A 10907-nucleotide genomic window follows, 5' to 3' on the forward strand; every position below is an offset into this window, starting at 1 on the left:
CGATTGTAGTGGTGGTGGCGGCGGTGGCGGAGGATAGGCCCCAGGGCCGGGATAGTACGCGCGCCTCTGAAGGAACTCTGGCGCCACAATCAGCGTCGTTTGACAGTGGAATAGAGGCCCGACATTCACGCGAAGCACAAATGTTCGTCGGTTGACGACCAGGGTCGCATCCTTGATGTACCTTCGCATTTTCAAACAGTGGCACGTCGTCGCTGCTTGTGTAGCTTTTCTTTTTAGCAATGAAACTGCAGCAGTCGAATGCAGAGTTGAGGAAAAGGAGTAAGAAAGGGAATGAGAAACAAGTAGATACGAACGCTGGAGCACAGGAAGATAGTGTCACGAGATATCATATTCCAAAAGAGACAGGAGATGAACATAGCGGTGGCGTAAGAAGCGCCACATCTTGTTAGTTTGCCTCGTGAAAGGGGGTAGATTGACAATGGACTAACTTTTTGGAAAAAAAACATGAGGCATTTTGAGAACATTGGTGCGGTAGCTTCTAAGAGGCATAGGAAAAGAGACCAGCTTTATTTAAACAAGAAGCTTAACCTGCTTTTTCTCCCCTTACTGCAGCTGGTAAAAAGATACGAGCATGTTTCGGAAAGCCGCAGGAAGACCCTCAAGAATTGACTGAAACATACTAGGGCATGTCTTTCTGGCATGAAACAAAAACGACTGAATCGCTTCCTTTGTTCCAGGGTAGTGCACTGCAGCCTGTTGCCAGCTGTACACGATCTTGATGGTAGAAGAAAAGACCCCTGAAAAAATGTCTGCCGGTAGTTGAACGAGTGCTTGGAAGAGATGAATAGTAGCCTCCGACTTGTCCATTGTGTTCTCCGCCTGTGCCATGAGCTGTGACAATGTATCAATGCGAAAAAATGCCGCGCAGTTTGGAATCGCACCAAGAACGCTACATAGATCGAAAGCCATGGCAGAAAAGTAGTAAGCGGAGTCGCCAAAGACGTCGCTTCGCAACGCAGCGTTTGCAGCCTTTAGAGCCTCTGTCGCAACCGCAGAGAGCTGGCCGGGGTAGCATGACGTGGTCTTCCCAATAAGCCGCACAAGATGCTCTTTGAGTTGCGGATCCTCGGCCTCAGATACTTCGCTGGTACCCCACCTCATGAGAGTGTCATGAAGGCCGGTAGGCAGTGCAGCCGATCCAACAACGTGAAGGAGCCCGCATAAAACGGTAATCCCAGCTACCTTCACTTCGCGTGTTCTCGAGTTTGTCAGGAAATGCGCAGCAGAAACCGGCAAACCCCACAACGTTGACCTCAGCCACTCCTCAAGGATCGCTGTAGAAACTGAATTGGTGTATGCGCTGCAGATGAGCAGCGTATTGAAAATAAGGTCAGCGTCATCCGTGACGTTCCGGCTCTTGATGTCTGCAAGTACATCACTCCAGGTGCTCAAATTCCGGATCGCCACTTCGTTGCTAGGGTAGATCGAGATAAAAGCGATCATTGCACGGTCCAAGGAAAAAATGTCTTTGTCCAGTAGAACATTCGGCTCCTCTCGAATGTACATTGCTGTGTAAGACTGCTCGAACAATGATGCGCGCTTGGTCCTCTCATCCTGAAGTAGAGCAGAGAGCCTCTCAGCTGTCGACCGGTCACCGAGAAGGCCAATTAGCTTGCTCAGAAAATCAACCAAGAGGGAGAGATTGGTGGTCGAATACACTGACAGGCACGCGCAGGCCGACTCTAGTAATGATGGCAAGTGAGGCATGACCATCGATGTGCTACCGTTGTTCTCTAAGGCTCCGTAAATCACATTTAATGCGCTGACACTTGTAATCTGAATCCGCTTGCTTGTGCTCTTCAGTCTCGAGCTAAGGAGTGGAATAATCCTATCCATTGTGCAAGGCGACGAATTCAAGACAGTCTCACTTAGCCGTGACAGGGACCACTCAGCAATGCTCACGACACAGACATGCTCACATGGATTGCTGATAAACTGAAGAAACTGCTCCACCAGAGAGTCGAGCACAGCGCTCAGCTCGTGTGCGCATCCGTTAGCGATCGTGCCAACAAGGACAATGCCGGCCTCTCTCTCGCGCCATTCACTGCTGCTCCATAGCTGCTGAATAGGACCGATGAAAGCCTGGTATGTTGCATCACTCGAGAACGTGCTGAGCACATCTACTAGTTTCAAAGCAGAGCTTCGCAGCGTCATGGCCGCAGCATCATCGTCCATCATGTTGTCCTCCGAAATATCTTTTGTTCCACCATTCACTTCGAAACTAACAGCTGTACTATCCCGAATACGGTAGTCGTCTGTGTCCATGATGCTTGCCACCTCCTCTGCCGAGAGCAGTGCATAGCGCACAAGAGCTGGAGCTAAAGAGAAGATCAGCTGTGATACACCAGAAACGAGGAAAGCAACGCCTGTTTCCCCGCCGTTTCGATCATACAGATCTACGGTAGTGGATATTAAGCCGATCGCTGCGGCAACTAGTTCCTGATTGCCATTGATGCTGTTCTGACTATTGCGAATAAGTTGAGCAGAATTAGTGATCCACCAGTTTGTGTACCTCTGCATTTCGCTCGGACTTATCTGAGTGAAAAAATCAAAGTAGTCCAGCAGCAATGAGCAGGTGCGCAAAACGAGAATCATGAACGCCGGATCCTCACAACACGAACACTCCAGCAGAGATGTGCATACACTTGATAAACTCTGACTGGCTTTTGATAGGCCTACCTGCAGTGGCGAAAGCGTGTCAACATTCCAGTCAAGGAGCGATGATTGCTCATAAATGTTGAAACACATACGAAAGGCAGCTTTTCTTATCGTCACCGGGGCACACTGGGAAACCGCCAGTTGCGAAACCCGCAGAATGATTTGTCCGCTGGATTCACCGATTTGCTTAGGTACATCTTCCATTAAGTACTGAAGGCAGTATAGTGCGGCGATAGTTTTTAAATCACCGCCTGGAAGCAGATCGTTGAGCAAAATGTTTGGAAGGTCACCAACTCCCGAGCTCATCCACCATTCAAGTGACGTCAATGCAGTTACCTTGACAACCACTTGCGCCGAAGTACGAGCAATTCGCGTATCGGGAGGATTAGCAAGCGACTTCAGCGCAAAGCGTGCGGCTTCCTTCACCGCGTCTTCGCCAAGGGCATGGCGGACAGACGTCAGATTGTTTTTGAGTGTGATTCCAGCGAGTTGACGATACTGAGCCCAACAAACTGGGAGTACCATACCCGCTACAGGATTTTCATCTGCTCCGAAAACAGCGGAGAGCAGAATGCAAAAAGCAGGATTCGACTCGTACTGCTTGAGCTGGGTGTATGCCGCCTTCGAATTGGACACCTCAACTCCATTGTTGTGAAGCAGCTGGATCACATTCACCAAATCTCCTTCGGTCGGTGTATACATGATAGTCAACTATTCTATACAGTATGGTGCTGATTACATATGAGAGACTTTCGAAGGAAAAAGGGCTGACAAGCCAGACGAGAAAAAAGACAAGATGGTCAAGAAACATCACCTGGATCAAAGTGAAAAATAAGGGTCCTCAGAGTATCCCACAACGACTTAAAACATGCGAAAGTACTGGCCATCAGTACAAAATACCTTCCCGCAAAGCGAAAACGTCAGCCACTGACAAAAAAGAACTATGCTTGATTCATTCACGGCCGTCAGAAAAACCCAGCGCTAAATAAATACATGGGACTCCACTACATCCTCGCACTTTTCACCTCGCACATTCCAACGCGCCCGTTCTGCCACTCAGCATTAGCCAAGCCCTAACCCACCTGGTGCGTCGCAGGCCCATCGCGTGGGGCAATGGCGGCCCTGGGCACACGCACGCCACAGCGCTGCGCCGAGACAGCCATCGGAGGGCGACCTCTGCCTCAAGCACCACCGACCCACGCCCCACAGGCCGCCCCGCAGCCACCCGGCGCCCCCCCCCGGGGCGGCCTAGGCCCCCTGCCGCCGGGCAACGAGGGCCGGGCGGGACGCCGTCAAGCCACGCGGACCCCCCCATCACCACCACCGGGGCGGCACAAGCGTGTTCGCTGCCGCGGGTTGCTCTGACGCAACACCGTCCAGGACCTGCCCGCCAACGCCCGTAGCGACACGCCGCACTGGCCCCCCCAGCGCCCCAGGCGCTTTGCCCCGCCCCCAGAGGCGCCTGGGCGTTGGCGGGGGTGAGGGTATCCGGCCCCCCCCCCGCAAAACCCCCCAAAAAGAGCGAGAGCGGCACGACCGCCTCGCGACGCGTTTCCCAGCGAGGCCCACACCGCCGCAGGCAAAACACAACAACCACCCCACCCCGGGCAAACAGGAAGGGACCGTTCCCGCAAAACACCCCCCGCCACATAAAAAAAAGAACCTCGGAAAGACAAGCTTTTAAAAGCGCACGCCCGGAAAGGGCGACCCCTTTGAGAAAACCGCGCCCCCGCGCAACCCCGCGAACACGCAGAAGACGAACGGCCCAGAGAAAGGAAAACGAAACCGGCGCCCCGCCACGACAAAGCGTGTTTTTTCCCAGCCAAACACCTTGAGCCGGCCACGAGCGCAGCGAACAAAGGGGACCGCGCCCCATCCAGGCCGCAACAACGAGGCACCGGAACCTGCGGCCCGCAGAAATTGCCACAGCAAGGGACCGCGCGAAACGAGCGGCGACGCACAACGGATAGGCTAACCGCGACACAACGCAAGCCCAACCGAACGCAACCAAACCCTCGAGGCGCAGGGGGCCAGTACTCCCCTTTGGTGAAAGCCGGGCGCCGGCACTGACATGGCGAGACCCTCCGTGTTTCGTCCCCCTCGAGCGCGAGGTTTCGCCGCTAGCCGCGGCCCTCTGGCAAGGGATGCCGTTGCCTCGGCGCAGTGGGGCCGAACCCAACCCTGGACCCACACGGTCGCACAGGCGAACGCGAACGACCCGAGCAAGGCTAAACAACCCGCACCACCTGCAGCCGAAGCGGACCCTTACCCCCTTCAGAGGGCGAAGTTCTCGCCAAGTCCTTCCAACACCTGGAAGGCGCCCCGGCGCACAACCTTTTTCAGCACTTGCACAAACAGGGCGGCGGCACCGCAATATTTGCACACCAGAATGAAGACGCGCAACCCCGAAGGGTCCCATGGAAGCTGCGGGATGGAAAGTCGTCCGTCGAAGGGGCTATCGCCGAGATGGTCTACAGCGGCTTTGTGCCAGGGATCGGAGGCATTTTGCATGCCCCCCAAAGCCCCGGCCACAGCGGGCCCCCACCTCTTCGCGGCACCCCGAGAGGTTTCCCTTTGTTGCTCTGCGAGAATTTCAATCTTCACCTATCCCGGCGGCACCCCGCAGAACAGCCAGACACCGCCGACCAGCCCGCGGCCCTGTTTGGCGATACGGGCTTCATGCTGGAGAACGCGCCGGGTATGCCAGCATATTTCCAGAGCGGCACAGACAGCGCGCTGAACCTGGCGTGGCTCTGGACGTCGGGGCGGCCCGCTGGCGCACCAACCGCACAGCGGATAGCAAGCATAAGTTTTCCACTTCTGCTATCACTCCAGTTCGTGGAACCCTACTAACCCCGTCAACCCCCACATTCCCGAGGGCGTTTTACAGCCGGAAAGGGGCAAATTGAGGCCATTTCGATGAAGCACCAAAAGCTGTGAGACCGTTGCGAAAAGCCACTCTGGACGAGCACAAAGCATCGTCCAGCCCCGCCCTGCAGTGCGCTGTCAAGCGCAGTTGTCCACATGTCTGTCGAACTCGTGGGGTTGTGCGGTGGCCTGCCGAGACGGACGCCGCCGACGAGCAAGCCGTAAACGCACAATCAGCTTACCACGCCAACCCGAACAACCACACCTTGTTCACACACCAATTACGCAAACATGAGAGGAACCACGTCATCAGGGAAGTCCCAAAGGATACCTGGCGCTGACGGATGTCAAAGGTTGATCCCAGCCACTCTTCACCATGGCCGGTGCTGCGAACAGTGCGCGTTGCACAAACTTTCCCTCCTGTCCATCTGGCACCTCCCACTGCCGATGGTCGCCCTGAATACAACATTGGTTGCAACCACCGCTTGCTTGCGCAAACCCTATTCCCCCGCCCCGCAAATCCCCCAGCCCCTGACATATCCACCCCCTACGCGCACTATTTTTCCCTTTCCAGCCATGATTACACCCAGGCCGATTCCTCTCCCCATTCCAGAGGCGTCCACACCTCAGCCCACCCATCATCCCCCTCTTTCCGCCCGGCCTGCCGACGCACAAGGGCCACCGACTTCACCACCACCACGTTACCTTTCCTCCGCTGACGATGCGCCAAGCACGCGCGCGCGCTCTTTTCTATCCGTCCCGCCGGGGCATGGCGTGATAGCAAATTGAATGAACACAAACAGGCGGGAGGGAACAGAGCACCTGCCCTCGGGCAAAGAGCTCGAGGTGGCCCCGGCACGTCTCGAAGACAGCCCGGGAGGATGGCATCCTCAACGAAGCGCTGCACCACCTTCCCTATAAGGCCAAACGCACATTTTAACTCCCATTAACTGGATGTGGGTCGGCAACCTTGTTCCCCAACAGCGGAAGAACGCATACGTTGTAACACCACCAAAACCTGGGAAGCCACAAGAGCAACCTTCGTCGCACCAGCTAACCAGTCCCACCTCTTGCGTCTCCAAACTTATGCAGCACATGGCGTTAACATGCTTATTTCATGCGCGGCATCCCCATCCACGCCAACATGCGCATGGGCGTTGCTGCGCCACGAAAATGGTGCCCCCAGGATCATGGACACGATCAAGATGCATAGAATATATCCATTACCACGTGATGATCGCCAAATGCCCGGGCAGGGAGCAGCAGGCAACCTACCGAGCAATGCAGGCGTTAATAACCGTGGTGGATTTTAGAAAAGCCTTCGACAGTGTGTATTCCCTAATTCTTGCGAAGAGACCACAGAGTTTCCCCGGCACTCGCTTTTGAAGCACCGGCTCCGAAACTTCCTTGCACACCGCTATGCGCAAGCAAAGCTTTGAAACCCATTGGGCAAACAGTATGGCCTAATGGCTGGTGGCCGCAAGGAACCGTTCTTGCACTACAACCATCCTCCCTACAAGCCACTCCTCTCCCAGAGTTGTTGGTACCCTGGTTTCCTGACGCGCAGCTCGGCATGTACGCAGACGACCTGGCTATCACTGTTCCATGTCGTGGGCGGAATTCTGATGTAAGAATCGGCAACGCGGTCCTTGGAAAAGTGGCGGTGCGATTAAAAGGCAGCGGCATGCAGATAAGTCTGCAAAAATGCGAAGCCCTGTTTCGCACACTCCTTTGTCACATGGGCGAAGAGAGGGTGTTCGACCCGCCTCTCCTCGGAGGGCGCAGGGTCCCTGTTTCCCTGTCCGGTGAGGGCGTGGATCCCAAGCTTCTTGGCCACCAACCGGGAACCCAAGCCAAATACAACGCCAATTCGACGCATGCGCAAAGGCAAGCACGACCACGGGGGACGCGGTTTTGTCGTATCGCATACTGCCGGTTTTTGTCTTCCCCGCATGAAATGGGGCAATTTGTCTCCGGCCATGGCGACGCCAGGCTGTCGTATGGCTCTGCGTCTGGATGGGGGACAATGAGGGACACGGCCAAACCCAAGCTGATTCGCCAGCGCGTTCGTCCTCACCGACTTGTCACTTGTCTTCCCCCTGCTTTCGATGAGGGGTCGGTGCTGTTGGACTCCGACTCCTTGCCCCTCTGCAAATCAAAGTGTTGCGAAGACGATTAATGCCCCACGAACTATCCAGGTTTGCGGAAACTGGGTGACCTCCGCCGCCAAAGCCCCGTTTCCCGCCAGCGGGCTGGGCGGGGACGGGTGGCTTTGTTGCCGGGCTGGTGGTTGGGAATGGGTTTTCGCCCACGCTTCCGCGCGAGGCCCCCCGAAACATCTCCCCTGCGCACCCTGGCGCTGCGCGTCTTCGCATGGCGTGTCCATTGGCATCCGTTCGCCTTTACACCATTCACACACTGTGGCAGAGGGCAACCGTGTCATTACAAAGCATGTCGCATCTATTGACGCCCTCCGTGGTTTCCCTAGAGCACCCTACGCCACAGCTTCGGACGGCAGTGCCTGGTGACACCCGCACTGCCCAGCCGCCGCCGCCATCCTGCCACCCAACCCTTTTAGCACGACTGCCCGACGAACCATCACCGAGGACTGCGGCCCCCTAGCTAGCAGCCGCAGGGTGGAGAGCATTGCAATGCGCAGAGGTCTTCGGAAGCTCGTCCCTCCCATTGCGGGGCTGTGCCGTGAGAAAAACGGTTGCTTCTTCCCGTGGCCGGTGGCCGGTCCCTTTTGGCTGCGCTGGGCGCCGGCCCTTTGCGCCAAACATCCGCAGTTGAGAGCGAAATCCGCTCCTGCTCACCATTCTTGGTGAACAACGGATGGGGAGCTCACCTCCAGTTTGGATGCGCGCGCGCAGGGATACCTTGCAACGAGGTGGCCAGCACGGCCGCGGTGGAAGCGGCAGCTGAAGGTCTCCACGCCTCAGCCCCGATCCATCCTGTCTGCATCATTGGCCTTCGCTCCTTCTTTGCAAGAGTGCTGGTTGGCGAATGGAAGGCGCACCTAAGGGGGGACTCGCGCTCTTCCGCTTGTGTGGCGATCAGTCTTCTGGCCTGTCCTCGCTGGGCCTGTTGGCGGGGGGGGCCCTGGCTCGTTCGGGGGAAGTGGGGTTGTCGAGAATTCGCTGCGGCGAGCACCCCCGCTTCGGCCAACTTTTCTGGGCTGTGGGGGACTGTGCCAATCGTTTTCGTTGGCGCAGTTCATCGCAGGAACAGGCGACGGCTTTGCGCGGTGCGCCGTCAGCGGGAAGCCGAGAAATCCCTGCAGGGCTCGAAGGATTCCAGAAGCATGCCCACCCCGCGGGATCGTCGTAGACAACTTCCAGGCGTTACAAGATCACATGGGGGCTGCGCGTGCCCGTTCTTCGGCCGCACGCCCCCCTCGGGAGTGGGTGGGCGAGGCCCTGTGTGACGTGGGGCCTCCCAAAACCCGGATGCATGCCGAAGCAGAGCGCCGCACCCTGTTAGGCGTTCTCTTCTACCCAGTCCGGCCGCATGTTCGACCACCGACCCCGTTCCCTTGGGGTGGGTCGATCAGCCACATGCTCTGGTGCCCTGCCCTTGCCGAGTGCCGCGCGCGAAGCGCAGTCACGGCAAGAATGCTCAGTCGTAGGCTCTTCTGGCGCTTTCTTCGCTCGGGGCGGCCCATTCGATCCGTGGGGGCCGCGCCGGCTATCAACCTCGTCGCCCCCAACGCGGGGGGGGGGATAGAAAAAAAGAACGTATTTAAAGCACTCTTTTTAGGCTCAGGGGGACGATCCACATTCGTAAAGTCACGCATGCGCTACCCGGTGATTGAGGGCGCGCTCTGCGAAGAGGGAATTTCCCGGGCCGGCGGGGGCTGTGGCGCCCCTGTTTTTTCCCGCGTACTCACCCAGGGGTGCGGGTGGTGTGTGCGTAAGCGGTGCGCCTTCTGGGAGCCCGAAAAAAGACGTGGCGCCGGGGCCCCCCGCCAGCGGAATAAGGGGCAATGCGTGGTGTGTTCGGTTTTTCTTTTCGGAAGTGGCGGGCGCCGGGGGGGGGGTGCTCCCTTTCCCCCCGTCGGATTGTTTGGCGGCGTAAAGGTTCCCGCCTTTTTCTAAAACGCCTTTCAGGATTTTCAAAGGACGCAACAAAACACATGACGCTGGCGCGGTTGCTCAAAGGAACTGGAAATGGGGGCGCCTTGGGATTTTTAAAGGGTGGGCGGGCGCGGCAGCTGCCTTTGCCAGGGAAAATCCTGGGGCGGTTCCGGTGGCTTGGGGTTTTCGTGGCGCGGGGGCTGGCCGGGGCCTTTCCCTGGGCGGGGGGCCCGTGCGCCTTTCGGCAGCGGCCGCCCGAGGCCTCTTCGCGGCGGGAGGCCCGGCTATTTTTTTTTTTGGTGGTCGCAGGAATTCCCAGCGGGCGCCGGCGTTAGCCCCTGTTCCGGCTGTCGAGGGTGAGCGTCACGGGGCCATCGCACGACAGGTCGACGCCCATGTAGTGCCGGAAGTTGCCCGTCGCAATCTTGCCAGGGGTGTGCGCGGACCGTAGCTTGTCGCGAAGCATGTTGAAGACGACGAGGGCGTCTTCGGGCGGCATGGCGTTGTGGAAGTCTGGCTTGTTGCCCTTCATGACGTGCATGAGCGTGAACTGCGAAATGAGCAGCACCTCTCCGTCGATCTCCTTTACGTTGCGGCACCACATCTTGGATCCATCCTCGTTGCTCCACAGCCGAGCGCCAAGAATCTTGCGGAGGATGTAATCCATATCATCGGCCGTGTCGTCGCGTGCGATTCCCACAAGGACAGCGAGCCCTTTCTGAATGGAACCCACCACTTCACCTTCAGAGGTGACAGAGCCGCTCAGGACGCGCTGGATGACGGCCTTCATGGTGTGCGAAGCGCTAGCGGTTGCACGCACACGGGCGGGTAGGCAGGAGTGGGTGAAAGTGTTTAGCTGATGTGTGTGAATGTGTCACGCAGCGCCGTGTTCGCCGGTGGGGTGCATCACACACAGTTTTGAAAGGGGTAATGGTAGATAGCGAGGCGATGAAAAACAAGACCATAACAGGAAGGAGCGCAACCATGGGCGTGTTTCTCTCTTCGTGCCGGCTGCAGAACTCGGCACGGACGCGCGCCGAGGGGCACAAGACGCCTAGCATGTGGAGTCTCCATCGGGAGAGAAAAACGAGTACTGCGTAGGACCCTCTCCTGGCGAGGCTTGGGGGGGGGGGGGGCGGGCGCGGCGCGCGGAGACACCGTTCATGATGTTTGACATTCGACAAGGGAGGAATCGCAGAGGGCTTTCTAGATTCACTTCATGTGGGAGAACCAAGGGCAGCAGCAGCAAACCAACGAGAGAGGACGGCAGAGACTGACAGGGCA

General features: G+C 57.4%; 2 protein-coding genes across 2 annotated transcripts, besides 1 other annotated feature; both read right to left on the reverse strand.

The window, feature by feature from the left end:
- Nucleotides 1-564: 564 nt before the first annotated feature.
- LPMP_352790 (transportin2-like protein) lies at nucleotides 565-3381 on the reverse strand (the record flags this gene model as incomplete). Its single annotated transcript, XM_010704914.1, has 1 exon — nucleotides 565-3381. One exon carries the CDS (start codon nucleotides 3379-3381, stop codon nucleotides 565-567), a length of 2817 nt encoding a protein of 938 aa, XP_010703216.1.
- A 331-nt stretch (nucleotides 3382-3712) lies between these two features.
- Nucleotides 3713-4229: a repeat region.
- A 5725-nt stretch (nucleotides 4230-9954) lies between these two features.
- On the reverse strand, nucleotides 9955-10413 carry LPMP_352800 (D-tyrosyl-tRNA deacylase, putative; the record flags this gene model as incomplete). Its single annotated transcript, XM_010704915.1, has 1 exon — nucleotides 9955-10413. The coding sequence occupies one exon, from the start codon at nucleotides 10411-10413 to the stop codon at nucleotides 9955-9957; it is 459 nt and encodes a 152-aa protein (XP_010703217.1).
- Between the last annotated feature and the right edge of the window lie 494 nt (nucleotides 10414-10907).

This window comes from Leishmania panamensis (genome assembly GCF_000755165.1).
Source record: "Leishmania panamensis strain MHOM/PA/94/PSC-1 chromosome 35 sequence".
Taxonomy (NCBI): domain Eukaryota; phylum Euglenozoa; class Kinetoplastea; order Trypanosomatida; family Trypanosomatidae; genus Leishmania; species Leishmania panamensis.